Source organism: Haliotis rubra, unplaced genomic scaffold (genome assembly GCF_003918875.1).
Source record: "Haliotis rubra isolate DU_JTF1 unplaced genomic scaffold, ASM391887v1 Scf411, whole genome shotgun sequence".
Lineage (NCBI taxonomy): Eukaryota > Metazoa > Mollusca > Gastropoda > Lepetellida > Haliotidae > Haliotis > Haliotis rubra.
The window spans coordinates 686,836-708,880 of record NW_025767093.1 but is presented as its reverse complement, the minus strand read 5'-3'; the positions used below and the strand labels follow the sequence as shown (position 1 = coordinate 708,880).

Sequence of the window (22,045 nt, the reverse complement as noted above, 5' to 3'; positions counted from 1 at the left end):
ATGCTCTTCCCTACGTCTTTTGTGACTGTCAACATTTAGACAGGTGCGTGTTCTCTCGCTAACCCCTCAGTGTATCGTCTAGTGGTGCATGGGGCCGAATGCTCACCGTTCCACCTTGGTCAATTAAATGTACACACACCACAACAGCTTCAAATGAGTATAAAGGTACACACACCACAACACCTTCAAATGAGTACTTACACTGCCTCGTTTAGGTATACAGAAAATCAGTAACTCAGTGAAAACACATCGATATTCTACACATGGGTCGCAGTTGTCTGGTTAATAGCCGAGACATCTTAATGCAAATTCATATTTTATAATATATTCAAGAAGAACTGGTAGAACAGTCTTTTACCTCTGTTTCCCCCAAATATAATGGGTTGTATGAATGTCATAAACATGTGTTGAAACAAAATGTAACTGTTCGCATCTCTCCTCGTTTCAGAGTAAAATACATGCATGGTCTTAGACAAGGAAACTATTCTCTGACTGTTATGTGGCGCTGCTATTCACCATGTGACAATATTCCAAGTGTAGTACCACTAGGCTACCCCACCGCCCCTGCCTTTGTAGAGATTGGTGTTAGCTAGATGGTTTGTAAACTTAGTTAATTGTACAATACAATCGATAATTGCCCTGTAAATTGTTGGTTTGTTCCATACCAAGGTCTACATCCGGGTTACCTTTTCGTTTCAGCTTAATTATGTAGCATAACGACATCCCCAGTCGCAATAACTAATATATTATTAATAATAAATATCTGAAATAACAATTTTTTTCATTTGATTCATATCACAGTGGTATCTGTTTAAATTGAAACGCCCCAAAACGTAACGTCAAACTATAACAATAAGGTGTTTAAAAATTAACATATTCTGACGGAAGTGCCAGATGTCTTTCTGAAAAACAAACGCCATTTAGATTAAATTTGTGTACGGGGCTAAGGATTAAAGGTTAATATCATAGTGTATAAATATCTCAACTACCAACAAGATCACAATCATTTGCATTCCATATAATAAACATTAAACATAAACTATTTTGGGAATGACAAACTTTCCCTTCCGGCTGATCACGATTTGACCCGATGTTCGCTTGACCTGGCCGACCCTGTGGCGTGAGGACATTCCGTCGTATCAGACGTGTCTGAAACAGAACTAAAGATAAGGATTGTTATTATTTTAATTATGATCTTTTTAAACATAGAGTTGCACCTGAGGCGGAATGTTGACGCATTTTAGAAGCTGTTGACAAACTGCCATTGGTGAGCGAGAGTATTAAGATAGAGGGAGAGAGAAAAGGGGAGAGAGGGAGGGGGGGGGGGGATATTGCTGAGTCCGGCGTAAACTAAACTTACTCACTCACTCAACAACACCAGTGAGCGACTCGCGGTCTTGTACAAAAATTTGAATTATATGTTTTGCGAAAAATGTCACCGACCAATGTTTGTACTTAATACCCCTGCTAACCGTGGGTGGGAGGAAGACACTGTTGCGAGTAATTTCGATGTTTCACTTAATTCCGGGTTTCACGGCCTGTATATCGTGTCCTAGTTCTTCTGAACATACGTGTGTATTTTTGTATGTTTGGTCAATTTCTTCCGCATAGGTTTCTGTTGATAAAACACACAAAAAATCCAAATTCCACTAAAAGAAACATTATATAACAAGTTTTATGGATAACAACTTCTTTATTTTCGTGAGTGCGACGTTTCGATACAGATTCTTGTACCGTTGTCACTCTTGCTTGACAACGGTACAAGAATCTGTATCGAAACGTCGCACTCACGAAAATAAAGAAGTTGTTATCCATAAAACTTGTTATATATTGTACGTCTCAACGTCTAAATTGCCACTCAAACAAGTTAAAAGAAACATGATGTGATGACCAAGGGCAGTCTGACCAGCGTTCTACCGTGATTTACCTGAGGCAGGTGTTAATCAGCCATTAAGAGACAAACAAAGGTGAATTTCAACATCCTTATCTGGGCACGATCATATCGCTATCAGACCGAGGCTCCTCGATGATAGCGATATCAGAACGAGGTTATCAGAGACAAGCCGAATAGCAATATGTCTGACATGTTGATAAATGCAACCTAGCAATAAAAGTATCAAAATCGTTTTTCGTTGAGATCAACATGATCCATACTGTTGAAATTGTTCGGTCAGGGGTTTCACACTGCCAGCTGGTTCAAACGTTTCGCCGAAGGCAGGGGTTCGACACCTCAGATGGGTATTTGTGGTGTCTCCCGACGCGATATTGGTGGAATGTCCTGAATGCGGTGTATATAGTCAGATATTATAACTTATGACTTGACTGTGAATTGCTCTGTATAAAAAGACAGAAACAATAAGGAATTAGGATTGGTTTGTTTGTTGTTAAACGTTGTTAAATAACCGAGTCTGGACCAGTCAGTCCATCAGCAGACCTACGCAACTGGGATACGATGACAGATAAACTGATTCATCTAAGGCTAAACAATAACCTTAGTTCTCTGTTTCAGAGTTATTACCGTATTTCGCTAGACAGAACAAAATGCTGTGCCAGGAATGTCACCGAAAGTCACCACAGTTCATGGTCGTGTACCACACAAAGTCAATAATCCGCCAGATCACACGTAAAATGAGAGTGTCTGATCAAAAATCCCACCCGTCAAATAATTACGAAAACAAATTCATTATCCAAAAACAGGTTTCATTAGCAAGTGATCCTTGCAATGCCATCGCAGCCTGCTACCGTCGTCACAATGAGTAACCGGAGGGTTGCCATTGGAACACATGGGAAGGTTATTCCAGTCTTCAGCAAGAAAATTGGTAGATGGTTGCCATAGGAAGACATGGTAAGGTTATTCCAGTCTTCAGCAGGAACATTGCCGAGTTCCTGCAGCGATGGAACAGAGCATTAAGAGGACAGCCTGCAGTTCGTTCCACGTGTGTTAACAGGGTGGATGTCTGGACACCGAGCCGGCCACGGACAACGCGGACATTGGTCTCCTGGTCCAGGTAGACATTAATGCAGGATGAAGTCAAAATAATGATCGTTTGTTATACAACCTTTTTATTCGGGTGTCCAAAATTATGTGACAAGTCATCAGAGTTAGTCTGTCGATTGTTTGGTGCAATTGTTAGATTTTGTGTTAGTGAGCAATTCATCGGTCTTAGAATAGGTCGGGTTAGAATATTGACCTACAGTAACCCATGCTTGTCGTAAGAGGCGACTAACGGGATCGGGTGGTCAGGCTCGTTGGCTTGGTTGGCACATGTCATCGGTTTCCAATTGCGCAGATGGATGCTCATCCTGTTGATCACTGGATTGTCTGGTCCAGACTCGATTATTTACAGACCGCCGCCACACAGCTGAGTGCGGCGTCAAACTAACTAACTCACTCACTCATCGGTCTAAAATGAAATCAAACGGACTGTAGACATCCTGAATGTCGTCCCAGAAGCGCGCACCTGCCATCGTGCCCCTCTGTAGGACATGAAGATCGCCTCGCTACTGATCCATCCTAAAACACGTTGAATTCCCTCCACAGGGGTCATATTCGGTTCCGATGAAATCCACAAATCTTTCTCCTTGTCTTCGGTACGCTCGAGACGGACCATCTGTTAAGTCTAGACAGTATCTCGATTCATCAGTGAAAAAAACCCCGGGTAGGATATGTTGAAGATGTAAGCTATACATGTAGATCGACATTAGATGTCAGTCAGATTCACAAGTAGTTGCATCACCACATATACTACGAAATTACAACGAACGTGGTACAGTATTTACGAATAATGTACAAATAAATCGATTCAAGAAAAACGTTACTGGAAAGATGGATATTTGTGACGTCAATAAGCCCTAGCCGGTGGTAGAAACGACTACAAATCAAGATTTTGCACATTCATGTGAGAAGTGAAATATGCTGTCGCTGTATGACTAACGGTATTTCTCCCACACAGCACACGGAAGAAAGAAAGCATGTGATTACATCGGAAGAACCAACTTGTTAAACGTTATCAACATTTCCGAATATACATTTATCTACATCTGCAGGGACTGAGGCGGAGAACATCCGTGTTCGAGTTGCTCAACTTACAAATGAGATATGTTGTCAATAGTCGGTTAAACCCACTCACTCACTTAATGTAAATTGAGACATTGAAATTGAAATGTGTTTTCAGAAGCTCCGTAAAGTAGCACGATAACTGGCGTGTTAGTGAACTCAGTGTGGAGAAGAACAGCGATTAGAATACAACAGAAGTTTGGGTCTTTTCTTGTTTTTAACAGGCAGGAATCAACCAAGTCAGCGAGTCTGACCACTCGATCCCGTCAGTGGCCTCCTTCGACAAGCAAGGTTACTAAAGATCCATGGTAACCGGGATTTTCTCGAGTCACAGAACTTTCTACTCGGAATGTTATTGTTATTCTCCTTCTTCACTGACTGAGTATAGTTTTAGTTTTCAGCAATATCCCAGCAATATCCCAGCAATATCCCAGCAATATCACGACAGGGACACCAGAAATGGGTTTCAAACATTGCACCCATATGGGAATTTGAACCCGGGACTTCGGAGTGACCATCGAACGCTTTAACCACTGGGCTACCACTCTTCACCTCGGACTTTCCCCCACATTAATGGTCATCTAGCTAGGTCATGACACGGAATATCTATATGTTAACAATCACTGCGTCACGCCACAGACCCGGGTTCGATCCCCCACATTGGTACAATGAGTGAAGCCCATTTCTGGTGTTCCCCGCCGTGATATTGCTAAACTCACTAACTCACTTACTCACTCACTCACTCGCCCATTTACAATCAATGCATGGTTACTATCGAAGTGGCTATCTACATATACACTTGTTTACATTCTATATATTGTAATGCTAAACTGATACAAAAACCAGTCTCAGATGTAGCCTTTGTCTTTTATCAGATATAAAACAACTTACGTTGAATAAGTTTAATCTATTTGACCTTGCCGGTCAGCTCCAAACATCAGCTGACACATGTAGATGACCCGACAGGTGAAACGCCCCAGATCACTGACTGTAAACACGGGGGTCCCACAATAACAACACGGGGGGTCCCACCACAACAACACGGGATGCTATATATAGCAGGGAAATAGGGTCAGGTAAGGTCGGTGTACTTTACCTGGAACAAATGTCAGCGTGCATGGTGAGCGATTACCTCTTGATCCACACATCATGATATCCTATATAGTCCTGCAGAGGAAACTACAAGTTTTGAAGTGTTTAAATATCTAACAATGGCATAACAAGAATGGAAGAGTTTTTGAGGATGTTTTTTTCTCTCCATATTTTACCTATATTACGCTTCTCAAATTTGTTCCGTTAAATTACTCAGGTTTCCGTATTGAATAGTGAAGTTTGGATTTTATCACGACGGGCCTTGTATTTTGATCATGATTTGATCAAACTTTTTTAATTAATTTTTGTTAATGAGGATGCAAGCCTCAAAAGTCGGGATTAAAGTAAATTGTGTTGGTTTATACTGGTAAGCACTCACTCACTCACTCACTCACTCACTCATTCATTCATTCATTGATTCACTCACTCACTCACTCACTCACTCACTCACTCACTCACTCACTCACTCACTCACTCACCCACCCACCCACCCACCCACCCACTCACTCACTCACTCACTCACTCACTCACTCACTCACTCACTCACTCACTCACTCACTCACTCACTCACTCACTCACTCACTCACTCACTCATTCACTCACTCACTCACTCACTCACTTATTCCCCCACTCTCTTCTCCTTCACTCATGTAAACCTGAAGAATCTACATTGATTTGTAAGAAGTTATTGCATGTAACAACGCAATGTCTCACTCCAGAATGTACATTTTTAATGGATCCGACACGCCTTAAATGTCATAAACAATCTGTTCAAAACATTTTTTTTAAAAGTTTCTACACTCGTGATTAGTCCAACGCTCAACTGTGTAAGACTCTTTCCATAGGCGTGTTTCACTGTGAGTGTATGTGTGTGGTGGGTCTGTGTTTCACTGTGAGTGTATGTGTGTGGTGGGTCTGTGTTTCACTGTGAGTGTATGTGTGTGGTGGGTCTGTGTTTCACTGTGAGTGTATGTGTGTGGTGGGTCTGTGTTTCACTGTGAGTGTATGTGTGTGGTGGGTCTGTCTGTGTTTCACTGTGAGTGTATGTGTGTGGTGGGTCTGTGTTTCACTGTGAGTGTATGTGTGTGGTGGGTCTGTGTTTCACTGTGAGTGTATGTGTGTGGTGGGTCTGTGTTTCACTGTGAGTGTATGTGTGTGGTGGGTCTGTGTTTCACTGTGAGTGTATGTGTGTGGTGGGTCTGTACAAGACCATGACGAGTCATGGCGTCCAGCAGGTCAGGTCGAAGTGACATAACTAGGACAGAAACACCAACTTGTAAATATGTTGAGGTTTTCTGGAAATGAGTGAGCGAATGAGTATAATTTTACGCCGCTTTTAGCAATATTCCAGCAATATCACGGCGGGGGACACCACAAATGGGCTTCACACATCATACGCATGTGGAGAATCGAACCCGGATCTTCGGCGTGACGAGCAAAATGCTTTAACCACTAGGCTACCCCACCGCCCCTGCTGGAAATGATGAACTTACGAACTCATTACTGGAATAGTAAAACGTCGGCAGCTCAAGCAAGTGAATGGGTATATTTTCACGTCGCTTTTAACCATTTTCCAACAATATCACAACGGAGGACATCAGAATCAAACCCGGGTCTTCGGTGGGTAGACGAGCGAACGCTTTACATATTTTGCTAAGCACCGCCTCTCATTATCTCGAAGCACTGGGTTAACAAGACAGCGAGTTACCCGTAGTTCGACACATGATGGGTCTCCACATCAGTTTACCTAAACGAACGACCAATGGCGGTAACGATCCTACGTCATCATGGCGAACCCTGGGACTCGAACCCACCATCACAGGTTTTTGGGTGCACGTGAGAGAGGCGGGGAACGGCCACAAGCCCCACACGACAAAAGCCCATTGGTACAAAAGCCCCTCGACCAAAACCCCTCTCGACAAAAGCCCATCGCTAATTTGAGCACCCCTGTCAAAAGAACCTCGATTCTTGTATTTCATAATAAAACACTTGTTTCAAATATTTCATAATAAATAATTGACTAACAAACATTTCCCACAGCCATCATCGGGCTTTCCAAAGGAGATAATGGGTATCTTGCAAAACAAACACATTATACCTATGACACTGTGATCAATGTATTCTGCAAACACATATTTCTCACAGCCAAACTCAGGCTTTCCCAAACTCTACAACTGATTAACTTGAACCAGGTGGCCCTGAACTACTGATCGAGTTTATGGTGTTCGAGCTAACGACAGTTCATAATTGTCATCTTAGTCAGTACTTTAAGACATATGTGTATTCGTGGTCTAACCTGCTTCATGTTTGCTCCAGACAGTAATTATGAGTTACCGGGAACCGGGGAATATTTATCGCGGCCCGTAACATGGTAAAAGAAAGTGAATTCACTCTTGTCTCATTCATATACATTATATCGTCATTGTAATTGCACTGCCACTGCTAGTGTATATACTTTATATCGTCATTGTAATTGTACTGCTAGTGTATATACATTATATCGTCATTGTAATTGTACTGCTAGTGTATATACTTTACATCGTCATTGTAATTGTACTGCCACTGCTAGTGTATATACTTTATATCGTCATTGTAATTGTACGGCTAGTGTATATACTTTATATCGACATTCTAATTGTACTGCTAGTGTATATACTTTATATCGTCATTGTAATTGCACTGCCACTGCTAGTGTATATACTTTATATCGTCATTGTAATTGTACGGCTAGTGTATATACTTTACATCGTCATTGTAATTGCACTGCCACTGCTAGTGTATATACTTTATATCGTCATTGTAATTGTACGGCTAGTGTATATACTTTATATCGACATTCTAATTGTACTGCTAGTGTATATACTTTATATCGTCATTGTAATTGTACTGCCACTGCTAGTGTATATACTTTATATCGTCATTGTAATTGTACTGCTCAATACCTATTCTACCCCGGATCTTCACGGGTCTCGTCATTGTAATTGTACTGTCACTGCTAATGCATATACTGTATATCGTCATTTTAATTGTACTGCTAGCGTCATTTCAATTGTACTGCCTCTGCTAGTGCAGATACTTTATGTCGACATTGTAATTGTACTGTCACTGCTAATGTATATACTTCATATCGTCACTGTAATTGTAATGTCACTGCTAGTATATATACTTCATGTCGTCACTGTAATTTTACTGCTAGTGTATATACTTTATATCGTCACTGTAATTGTACTGCTAGTGTATATACTTTATATCGTCACTGTAATTGTACTGCTAGTGTATATACTTTATATCGTCACTGTAATTGTACTGCTAGTGTATATACTTTATATCGTCACTGTAATTGTACTGCTAGTGTAGATACTTTATGTCGTCATTGTAATTGTACTGCCACTGCTAGTATGTATACTTTATCTCGTCACTGTATTTGTTCTGTCATTGCTAGTATATATACTTTATATCATCACTGTAATTGCACTGCCACTGCTAGTGTATATACTTTATATCATCACTGTAATTGTACTGTATATCATCACTGTAATTGTACTGTCACTGCTAGTATATATACTTTATATCGTCACTGTAATTGTACTGTCACTGCTAGTATATATACTTTATATCGTCACTGTAATTGCACTGCTAGTGTATATACTCTATATCATCTCTCTAATTGTACTGCCACTGCTAGTATATATACTGTATATCGTCACTGTAATTGTACTGCTAGTGTATATACTTTATATCATCACTGTAATTGTACTGCCACTGCTAGTGTATACACTCTATATCATCTCTGTAATTGTACTGACATTGAATACTGCCACTCTATTATCTATTCCTCTTGTAGTCAGTTGGGCACAATGTGTACTGAATTTTCAATCTGGTATTATTCCAAAGACGTGTACAATGTGCCCTGCGTTTGTTGTGCTTGAGAAACTTTGCATTTGGCTATCGGGACTGTCTGTTGATCAACACAACCTTTCATCCGACGGGTTGATGTCGGTGATGATATTCACCACCCGTGTGCCACTGTACGTGTCCTTCACCTCAGACATACGATCTATTTATAAACTTCTTCAGCTGTATGTCAAAGGTGAAGAATCTGCACTAAACCAAAAGAATGTGGATCGAGAGTGAAAGCCTATCTCTACATTCTCTAATTTGAATCCGGAATTATGGAACACCAAGAGATGTTAAAATGCATATTGTCTCTACAAACAATTTCGATCTGTTATTGGCAGATATAAGATAACTGAAGTGTACAATATCGATATCCACGCATACACACGAGTGTACATGCAGATACCATGACGAAGCTCGCACCCCTTCCCGCCCGTCTGTAGAGGTGCCTGTTTGCGCAAGGTAGATATATATATATGGTTATCAACCAATATGTTTTCCCCAACTAGCGTCCATTTCCAACCTTGGCCCACAAGCTCCCCCGGATCCACCTTGTATTTACGGTCGAGCTATAAACAGACCGAAATCGGTCATTCACCTCAAAACACATCTGTTCCGTACAAACAGAATGGCGATCGTTCTCTCGTTATAACGCGTTGTCTATACATGTTTGCATCGCCGCGGACTTGTGTATAACGGGGAACTATATCAAATCTTACACATATCCGTCATTATGTTGCATATGTTAATGCGTTATAGTGAAAGTTGTTGCGTAATAGCGGGGCATATATAGTTATGATCAATGTCACGGTTTGGTGAAATAGATATGCGTTTATTGAGGCAAGGATTTCTGGTCTTAGAAAATAAACAATGTTTTCCCAACAATGTCCCTTCGACACAACAGACCAGATATTTACGACATCTGCTGTCTAGTTGTGTTTTCCCCTGACCGCCACCGGAACCAATCAATCACGTGACCGACTGGTTAGAGCGTTGACATTAACGCTATCAGTGGGGATCGTGCCATCAGTTCTCCGGTTCGTGTGATGATGTATGAAATATATATATGATTACAACTTACAAACATGTAAGTGGTAGTAAATATTACATGATGTTTGGTCTCAGTCATAGCTAGTTTTAACCAACTGTCTCAAGTGAGTGAGTAAATTTGTTGAGGTTTGCTGGAACTGAGTACGGCTTCACACCACTTTTAGCAATATTCCAGCAATATCACTGCCGGGGACACCAGAAATGGGCTTCACAAAATGTATCCATGTGGGGCATCGAACCCGGGTCTTCAGCGTGATGAGCGAACGCTTTAACCACAAGGCTACCCCACCTCCCCCAATTATCTCTGCAGACTTGTTCTCGTCACTATATGGCTGGAATAATGCCGATGGGACGTAAAGCCCAACTCAACTCAACGCAAATATCTCAAGACGGTTGTCTAATCCTGCCTACACTCCATGCCGATCAACTCTAGAAGGGAGCTGGGTTATATACATGTTTGTTTGTTTGTTTGCTTATCGCCACACTCAGCATCATGAAGCAATATCATTATCACGGCGGTCCAACCAAATAATAAAACATAATCGGGACTTGACCACACATTCTTGTGATTTTCATCGAAAGCGTCGGTCCAGCGCAATCGAGATACGATCAACCAAGTCAGCGAGCACCTGATCCCGTTAGTCGATTGTACGAGTCACTAGTTGTTGGAGAGTACGAGTCACTAGTTGTTGGAGAGTACGAGTCACCAGTTGTTGGAGAGTACGAGTCAAGTCACCAGTTGTTGGAGAGTACGAGTCACTAGTTGTTGGAGAGTACGAGTCACCAGTTGTTGGAGAGTACGAGTCACCAGTTGTTGGAGAGTACGAGTCACGAGTTGTTGGAGAGTACGAGTCACGAGTTGTTGGAGAGTACGAGTCACTAGTTGTTGGAGAGTACGAGTACGAGTCACGAGTTGTTGTTGGAGAGTACGAGTCACTAGTTGTTGGAGAGTACGAGTCACCAGTTGTTGGAGAGTACGAGTCAGTCACCAGTTGTTGGAGTACGAGTCACCAGTTGTTGGAGAGTACGAGTCACCAGTTGTTGGAGAGTACGTTGTTGGAGTCACGAGTTGTTGGAGAGTACGAGTCACCAGTTGTTGGAGAGTACGAGTCACTAGTTGTTGGAGAGTACGAGTCACCAGTTGTTGGAGAGTACGAGTCACGAGTTGTTGGAGAGTACGAGTCACAGTTGTTGGAGTTGTTGGAGAGTACGAGTCACCAGTCACACTAGTTGTTGGAGAGTACGAGTCACCAGTTGTTGGAGAGTAATGAGTCACTAGTTGTTGAGTACGAGTCACTAGTTGTTGGAGAGTACGTTAGTTGGAGAGTACGAGTCACTAGTTGTTGGAGAGTACGAGTCACCAGTTGTTGGAGAGTACGTTGTCACTACTAGTTGTTGGAGAGTACGAGTCACTAGTTGTTGGAGAGTACGAGTCACCAGTTGTTGGAGAGTACGAGTCACCAGTTGTTGGAGAGTACGAGTCACCAGTTGTTGGAGAGTACGAGTCACTAGTTGTTGGAGAGTACGAGTCACTAGTTGTTGGAGAGTACGAGTCACTAGTTGTTGGAGAGTACGAGTCACCAGTTGTTGGAGAGTACGAGTCACCAGTTGTTGGAGAGTACGAGTCACCAGTTGTTGGAGAGTACGAGTCACCAGTTGTTGGAGAGTACGAGTCACGAGTTGTTGGAGAGTACGAGTCACTAGTTATTGAGTGTCATTCAAAAAACGTTAGTGCACTTGTACTTACCGCCACTACATGAAATATTATTCACATAACTAAGTGGGAAACAACTAGACCGAATAGTTACGTCGATGTACACTAAAGTTTATTGGAAACTACACGTGGAAATGATCGTCACACTATTAGATATATTCCAGCTTTATCCACCCGATCCACCTTGACCGGCATTAATCTCGAGTAACATTGGCTTAATGGCGCTGGATGTTACGGTTCTAAACATTCCGAATATTCAGATATTTCCCAAAACACAAGAATATCAGGCAATTTGTAAATGACGTATATTTTCTCATTTATTCTGGTGCTCAAGGCACAGTAACAAATGTTATATTTGGAATTAAACTTTCTCAACACTATTGGACTTGACGTGTGTTTTTACTTTAATGTGAGATTGTAATCAAATACCTTGTAAATGGTCGTATTTATAGTATGCTTTAGGGACAGTGACATATGACGCCAATAGATGTAAACTTGTTTGCCCCCATGTGTAATGGGGCGATTGGTGACGACATTGTGTGGTGGGCATATCGCCCTGTAGGCGACCCCATCCGCCTTGCTGATGGTTAATATATATATATATATATATATATATGTATATATATATAGTAAGTGCAACGCACTATCGCAACAAAACACAACACCATTTGACAATCAGTGCGAGGAAAAGGATCAACACATCTTAGGAGAAGAAAGAGAGGTGAGGTGAAATTGGGTTTTACGTCGTGCTTGAGAATATTTCGCTCATATGACGACTTGCATGCGTGTGTATGTGTCTGTGTGGCTGCTTGTACTAGAGTGCTAGCCCACTGAGATACCACGCCACAGTGAAGCATGAATACCCCACTCAGACACATTATACTGACTCCAAGCCGACAAGTCCTTGTTGTACCCATTAATGCCGAGCGCCAGGCAGGGACGAAGAAAGAGAGAAAATAGTAGCATAGAAATGCCTCGTCTTTATTTTTTTATCATATCAGTTCTGAAATCAAGGATAATTTTTAAATACATCTATGTCAATTACTCGGGAAACCTAAATCTTACATCAATAAGCAATGTAGTTTCAGTTTAATTTACACAAATATTTTAATATCTATATATATAGATATGTCACATATTTGGGAAAAGGGGGTCGGTGAAATCTATGCGTGATATAGTGACCTTTGGTCGGAAATTTAATTATCTTTGTGAAATAAAGCTCTGCGTGAGACGCTCGTTAACACATTCTGTTCTGACGTGCACTCTGACGCCGGTGTGGGAACGTCAATAGCGCTGCAGTAGAGAAAGTACGCCAGGACTCGCTTAATAAAACTGACCGATATAAACAACTTGGGTCTTCACTGGGGTTTCGGCGAAACATATCGCAGATGAAAAGATATCACCTGTCATATGTTGATTGCAGGTGTGTCCTGGTTGTCAGGTCACCGAAATGTACTTGGATCATTGGAGGATATATTCATAAACTGGGCTATCAGTGTTGATCTCGCACCTGCAGTGGGAACTCGCGTCGCTGATCTGATATTGACTAAATAGTCCCCAGAGCGTATCATGGCATTGTTTTGTTTTATTACTGTTTAATTGACCTGTTTTTCATTCTGTTCCCTGTCATGTGTACTTTTATTATATTTACCCTCTGTTGGCTTGTTTCTGATATTTTCAGAGAAATCTATTCTCTGTACTCTGTTGCAGGGCGTTATGTTGATGGTTACTGGACTAGTTGACTCATGGGGATCGCTAAGATGGTTGCTTTGCCTGAAGTAGACCTGGCAGTTACTTGGTCGCCCTTTGCCCGATACACCTCGAATATTGCCGACCATTACATAAAACAACATACATTCACTAATAAACCCCAAAATGCACCGCAAGTCCTGGTCATGGTTAAAATGAGTATTGGACGTGAAATACACCCTGCCTGCATTGTCACTCCGGTTTCAGGCCTATGGTGGGGGGACGAACGTACACAGTGAGCTTGAACAGTTAATAATTGAACTCATTAACCGACATTTACTCCCCCCGCTGACCACACTGCACTGACCATTCGTGACCGCTGTGTAATTCCGTAACACCTGATCGCGGAGATGGGCACTATGAACGATATTACACAGTGATTGTGTCGTGTGTATATCGACAGGTCAATAACCCCGGCAGGCCATCGCGTCTGTTGTTGGTCACTGGCAGTGTAATATATAATTCAGCTACAACGCTCCAACTGACCGATATTCCATTCTTACAGTTCAATAATTGATCTCGATGACAAGTAAGTAACAATCTCGCCTTAATTATATACAAGTTATGATAATAAAACTACTCTGTCGTTTCCCATAATGTATATTGGAAATCCTGACGCCTATTGTGAATTGTATATACGTGATAAAACGGAATGTGGGTATTAATTGGACACGGCAACGGCCACTGATTCCAGAATGTGTGGGTCAAACTATTTTATCAAAAAGCAGCAGAGATGCGGTCAGGTATTTGCATTGAATATACATTAATTTAGAATAGATTTCCTACAAAGTAAACTTATATATATTTGGAAGGACAAACGTTATATTTTTGTACATATTTGGTATGACCTTTTCTTCATCATGTTCTTTAGTAGAGTAATAAAATGTGAGGAATAGAACACGTGGTGGCTGTTATATGGCGTCTTTACTTTGCTTTCCGATGCACTGGCGTCTTCTCTCTTTACTTCTCCGATGCACTCAGTCTGTGTCTCTCTCTCTCTCTCTCTCTCTCTCTCTCTCTCTCTCTCTCTCTCTCTCTCTCTCTCTCACACGCACGCACGCACGCACATTATATGTTATAAATATATATCATATATACAAATGTGTGCTTTGTGTGCGCGGCAGTGGGAAATATATTATTGGAATATTACCAAATAACACTCATTTAGAAAATGGAATGCTCTGTGTACGTAGTTATTTGTTTATTCACAAGTTGAAACAATAAGTTGACAGAGCCCGTGAAAAGATCTTTTGTGAACCAACATCAGGAGGGAATGTGATGCTAACTGTGTATTGTAGAAGTAATGAAGTTTACTATTCACTACAAAAGGATTACAAGTACAAGTACACCGAGGAGGAAGTACAAGCTGGAGGGTCGGTACAAATACAGCAGCAGTATATGCTATTCAGAAAACGTTGGGGATAGTTAACAAACGTGTGTCACAACTATTGATATCGCATATATATAATGGGATAAATAGACAGCTAGTGTTATTTTATATGTTTGATGTTGAAGGAGATAAATGTTTTAACTATAGGACGGGGACACCTGCATTGGTAGTTGACCGTCAAATGCCAATTTGGTTTATTCCACATCATTCTTCAAGTACCACGTGTACCACCAGGATGTTGTCACGGCTGTACTGCTCAGCACCACGTGTACCACCAGGATGTTGTCACGGCTGTAGTACTCAGCACCACGTGTACCACCAGGATGTTGTCACGGCTGTACTGCTCAGCACCACGTGTACCACCAAGATGTTGTCACGGCTGCACTGCTCAGCACTACGTGTACCACAAAGGAAGTTGTCACGCTGTACTTCTCAGCACCACGTGTACCACCAGGATGTTGTCACGGCTGTACTGCTCAGCACCACGTGTACCACCAGGATGTTGTCACGGCTGTACTGCTCAGCACCACGTGTACCACCAGGATGTTGTCACGGCTGTACTGCTCAGCACCACGTGTACCACCAGGATGTTGTCACGGCTGTACTGCTCAGCACCACGTGTACCACCAGGATGTTGTCACGGCTGTACTGCTCAGCACCACGTGTACCACCAGGATGTTGTCACGGCTGTATTGCTCAGCACCACGTTACCACCAGGGTGTTGTCACGGCTGTACTGCTCAGCACCACGTGTACCACCAGGATGTTGTCACGGCTGTACTGCTCAGCACCACGTGTACCACCAGGATGTTGTCACGGCTGTACTGCTCAGCACCACGTGTACCACCAGGATGTTGTCACGGCTGTATTGCTCAGCACTTGTACTTCAGCACCACGTGTACCACCAGGATGTTGTCACGGTTGTATTGCTCAGCACCACGTGTACCACCAGGATGTTGTCACGGCTGTACTGCTCAGCGACAAATAACATGTCAAGATGTTCTGCCAGTTACAGTGATGAAACATCACACCATTATGAGCCACCCCAAACGATCCTGGTAATGTATGCTATAACAGCCGACTAAACGGGGCGATGGTCAGACTCGGAGATGTGGTTCTTGCGTCATCGTACCCGACAGAAACACACACAATCATTCACGCACGCACGCACGCACGCACGCACACACACACGCACGCACGCACACGGGCCCACACAATGACGTGCTACACCAACAGACAGTGATGACAATACAGTACAGCCTGCAGACGGCATTTTGCTATCAGGAAGTCTCGAACGGCGCTGCTCTGTAAAACATTGGACTGATGTACTGAGGTCACAGTGACCTCGTGAATTGTCATAAACCAGTCAAGACTGGCCGTCTGATGGCCGTTACAAGGTCTTATTGACAGAAACACAACCTGTGATATGCAAACACCATGATGATATATGACAAACTTCCGGAATGTGACAACGTACTTCCTGTACTAGTGCATCACGGGAAGTGCACACAATGCCACAATTCCTGGGTCAGTCTGACACCGGAACCCAATATACGCTTCTGCCAAGGCAAAGTTTAAAATGGCATCTCATTGTGTAAGGGTTCTTTGTTCTATCGCCAGGACGTGCGTACCCTTGTTGAAACCCAATCATTAACAGCAATCCATCTGCCATTGCTTACATGACAAGTTGTCAAACGAACAGGGTTTGTCTGGGTGGCAGGTCAAAAGTTCGAAAGAAAAAAACATCCACCCAAAAACAAAAAAAGGAAAACAAAACTATTGTGAAAACCCACCGTGAAACCATTACTTCAAAAAAGGTTAAAAGAAGCACACGCACACGCGCACGCACACGCACAAAATAAACCCATTAACAACAAAACCAAATAATTGTTTCATCGGCATTCTAGAAGTCATCACCGAAACGTCGCTCGATGCAATAAATAAGACGTTATTATGCATAAAGACGTATGCTTTATTATTAAAAACCAAATAAAATTAAACAACTCATTGCTTGGCATGTGACATTAAAAAGAGACAATATCACGTCATTGTTCAGTCAGAGCTATCATTTCATATTTGGACATATGTTTCTTACGAATAGCAACATGTTATTCTATCATAATGCGCAAAATCACTATCATTAAAATCTATATAATATCATACATAGATATTTAATTTGCTTCTGTCATTGTACCCATGTGGGAATTCGAACCCGGGCATGACGGGCGAACGCTTTGACCACCTATCTATCCAACGCAGTCATAAGTAGATGTAATGAGTCTCAGTCCCTGAACCACATTATTTACCCTACTGCCTCGCCCTCCCTACAACACTAAAGCCCTAGTTGAAGCAAGTCTAGATTTCCTGTGAATTTCCTATCTGGCTTGGGCTCCTTTTCAATTTAAATGGGTTTATTTGTTACTATCAAAATTATCTATATTCATAGACTAAGCCTCAATCTAAAGTAGAAGTAAGTGCATTATTATTCATGATCGGATATTAAACGCTGAACACAGATCACGCCAGAAAACGTATATGTCATTGTCACGTGACATAAGGAGAGTTCCGGGTTTTGAGTACAGTGGGGATTCCCCGCCCACACTTCCGAGAACACCACGTCTGTCGGAAAAACGACACGCTGACGTCATGCGAGGTAGACAAGCATACGTCCCTCAAGCTATGAATAAGGTAAACCGAAAGTAATAAATTGCTGGGAAACGAAAGTAGTCACTTATGTTTGATGATGACTAAAATGAATGAAACAAAAATGGTTATTCAGTGGTGCTGTATTTCATACGGACATGACAGCTGTGTTTCGACCTAAAGTGTGCGGTGTTTCGGGTACTGTTTTCAACCTTGTTTTCGAAAACGTTGCTATTTTCATTCAAATGTAATTTTCAATGTAAAGTTTTGTTTTGCTCGGCTGTCAACTTCAGCAGGCCCCGTGAAGATCCGGGTTACAACTGATCTTCAGTTGATCTTCAGTAACCCCTGCTTGTCGTAAAAAGGGACTGACGTGATCGGGTGGACATCCTGGATGACATGTTTGACACACGTCATCGTATCCCAGTTGCGTAGGTCGATGCTTATGATGTAGATCACTGGATTGTCTGGTCCAGAGTCGATTGTTTATAATCCCCCGTCATACAGCGGGAATATTGCCGAGCGCGGCGTTAAACAACAAACAAACAGAAGCAGAATCCAGCAGAATGGTATGAACATATCCTCCAGCAGAATGGTATGAACATATCCTCCAGCAGAATGGTATGAACATATCCTCCAGCAGAATGGTATGAACATATCCTCCAGCAGAATGGTATGAACATATCCTCCAGCAGAATGGTATGAACATATCCTCCAGCAGTATGGTATGAACATATCCTCCAGCAGAATGGTATGAACATATCCTCCAGCAGAATGGTATGAACATATCCTCCAGCAGAATGGTATGAATGATATCCTCCAGCAGAATGGTATGAACATATCCTCCAGCAGAATGGTATGAACATATCCTCCAGCAGTATGGTATGAACATATCCTCCAGCAGTATGGTATGAACATATCCTCCAGAGAATGGTATGAACACATCCTCCAGCAGAATGGTATGAACATATCCTCCAGAGAATGGTATGAACATATCCTCCAGCAGTATAGTATGAACATATCCTCCAGCAGAATGGTATGAACATATCCTCCAGCAGAATGGTATGAACATATCCTCAGCAGAATGGTATATGAAGGGCATATCCTCCAGCAGAATGGTATGAACATATCCTCCAGAGAATGGTATGAACATATCCTCCAGCAGAATGGTATGAACATATCCTCCAGCAGTATAGTATGAACATATCCTCCAGAGAATGGTATGAACATATCCTCCAGCAGAATGGTATGAACATATCCTCCAGCAGAATGGTATGAACATATCCTCCAGCAGTATAGTATGAACATATCCTCCAGATAATGGTATGAACATATCCTCCAGCAGAATGGTATGAACATATCCTCCAGAGAATGGTATGAACATATCCTCCAGCAGTATAGTATGAACATATCCTCCAGAGAATGGTATGAACATATCCTCCAGCAGAATGGTATGAACATATCCTCCAGAGAATGGTATGAACATATCCTCAAGCAGAATGGTATGAACATAAGCTCCAGCAGAATGGTATGAACATATCCTCCAGCAGTATGGTATGAACATATCCTCCAGCAGTATGGTATGAACATATCCTCCAGAGAATGGTATGAACATATCCTCCAGCAGAATGGTATGAACATATCCTCCAGAGAATGGTATGAACATATCCTCCAGCAGAATGGTATGAACATATCCTCCAGCAGAATGGTATGAACATATCCTCCAGCAGAATGGTATGAACATATCCTCCAGCAGAATGGTATGAACATATCCTCCAGAGAATGGTATGAACATATCCTCCAGCAGAATGGTATGAACATATCCTCCAGAGAATGGTATGAACATATCCTCCAACAGTATAGTATGAACATATCCTCCAGAGAATGGTATATGAACATATCCTCCAGCAGAGTGGTATGAACATATCCTCCAGAGAATGGTATGAACATATCCTCCAGCAGTATCGTATGAACATATCCTCCAGAGAATGGTATGAACATCCCGAAGCGGCGTAAAACCATACTCACTCACTTACACTGAAGAAAACATTATCAATGAGCAATACTCAAACTGACGATTCATAATCCAACCATTAAGAGTTTGAAACTGTAAAAGCGTGTGTGAATGCGTCGTGAGTGATAGAAAGACTGTTATTTATTGCCGCACATCACGTCGGTTAAGAGAAAGTTAGGGTGAAATATATGCACGTGTTACGTTCCTGTTTGGACATAGAGTAACAATAAAACAGTTGGATATTTTACCAAATATTCTGACATTTAAAGCAAGCAATATTCATTACTGTCTATCGTTTAGAAAGATTCTGAAGAAAATCATGATTTGTGCAAGTCAGAGTCAAGAAACTAAGAAGTCGCAAAAAACAAAACAAAAATATACCTTCATAGAAATGTATACGAGTGTAGGTCCTCTACTGACGGTTAAGATTTAAATGTCACGACAACCTCTTTAAAGAGTCCAAGATTTGTCTGTGCAAAGAACAAAAATCACACAGGTTTGAGTATCCTTAGCAACTGAGATAGCACCTTGATTGCAGGTGCGGTCGGCGTCATATTCTACCTGTGACAGGTAAACGACAGGAGACATAGGTCAAGGTCGACTGATAACTGACACTTGATCAGGTTTCTGTGATGCAAGTTTGATATTTAATCTTTACCGACGCTGTTTCCTATCTATCGTCTTTGTGAAATGGGGCCACGTTTTGACAGTTTGAATTGTGTCAACTGATCTCCCTGTCAGGGGAAAAGAAAGCTGGTTTCCATGGTATTGTTCCCTGACGAGTCCGTAACGTTACATGTGAGACTTGTCAGTGGCCTTACATCCGTGACGCAGCCGTGACGTTACATGAGAGACTTGTCTCTGGCCTTACATTCCTGACGCCGCCGTGACGTCACATGTGAGACTTGTCCCTGGCATAACATCCGTGACGCAGCCGTGAAGTTACATGTGTGACTTGTCACTGGCCTTACATCCGTGACGCAGCCGTGACGTTACATGAGAGACTTGTCCCTGGCCTTACATCCGTGACGCAGCCGTGACGTTACATGAGAGACTTGTCTCTGGTCTTACATTCCTGACGCAGCCGTGACGTTACATGTGAGACTTGTCCCTGGCATAACATCCGTGACGCAGCCGTGAAGTTACATGTGTGACTTGTCCCTGGCCTTACATCCGTGACGCAGCCGTGACGTTACATGTGAGACTTGTCCCTGGCCTTACATCCGTGACGCAGCCGTGACGTTACATGTGAGACTTGTCCCTGGCATAACATCCGTGACGTGGCCTTGAAGTTACATGTGTGACTTGTCCCTGGCCTTACATCCGTGACGCGGCCGTAACGTTACATGTGAGACTTGTCCCTGGCCTTACATCCCTGACGCAGCCGTGATGTTACACGTGTCACGTGACCCTGGCGTCACATCCCCTGTGTAAGCGTTGCGTTGCATGCGTCACGTGACCCTGGCGTTACACCGGAGACGGCCGTGAATATCTCGTTGGGTGCACATTGACAACTGGGTGAGTGTGTAGGTGTGGCCAAGTCAAAATACGCACGAATGACCCAGTGCACTTGACACCGTGAACAGCGGCATGGTACAACCACATGTTGCACTACACAGATCAGACTGCCGACACACCTACCGATAAGATTATAAATGTAGATAAACCGTTTTAACAACATAAGTGTTCCATACATCAACGAGGCCATGTTATCAAACAATAAACCTTTACTGACGTTCAGTACTTGTGAAGTTTAAACCCTCTGTAGGGAGGTAGACGGGTACTTGTGAAGTTTAAACCCTCTGTAAGGAAGTTGACGGGTACTTGTGAAGTTTAAATCCTCTGTAGGGAGGTTGACGGATGCTTGAGACACATGCACGTGCATACTTATCCGAGTATTTAAGTCGAGTGAAATCCTGAACGTATTACTAACAAGATGTATGAAACCTACTTAAGGGATCCCAGAATAGAACCGGCCGTATTTATATGTACGTCCCACCGCACTATGGTCTGCCACGTCGTCACACATGACGTAATAAAACACAATAAAAACGCCACATAGCCACATAAGAACTATTGTTCAGATGAATATTAACAATAAATATACTTGCATATTCGAAATGGCTTAGACTATATATCTGGGGTGAAAATCAAACAGTCGCGCTTGTCTTGGTTTAATGAGAGATTGGAGAGGCATGCAGTTGTCACTTATAGTCTAAACGCCTTCTAGAAGGGCATACACTAGGCTGGATTAGTGTGTAGGTAAACATTGCAAATTACACCTGCCTCCAACAGCACCAAAATACAGTAACGACCACACCACTGCTGGCATTAGAGAACAATACATTTCCTGAAACTACTTATTGTTAAAACAGAATGATATGAACTTCTAGTGAATCTCTTTAAATACAATGCATTACAATTACAACATTAATTAACA

At 42.2% G+C, this 22,045-nt stretch overlaps 1 protein-coding gene across 1 annotated transcript; it reads left to right on the top strand.

Annotated features, from left to right (window-relative positions):
* Positions 1–3,439: 3,439 nt before the first annotated feature.
* On the top strand, positions 3,440–11,856 carry LOC124288090. The gene is made up of 3 exons (XM_046724657.1): positions 3,440–3,479; positions 10,818–11,303; positions 11,489–11,856. The coding sequence occupies exons 1-3, from the start codon at positions 3,440–3,442 to the stop codon at positions 11,854–11,856; spliced, it is 894 nt and encodes a 297-aa protein (XP_046580613.1).
* Positions 11,857–22,045: the final 10,189 nt, after the last annotated feature.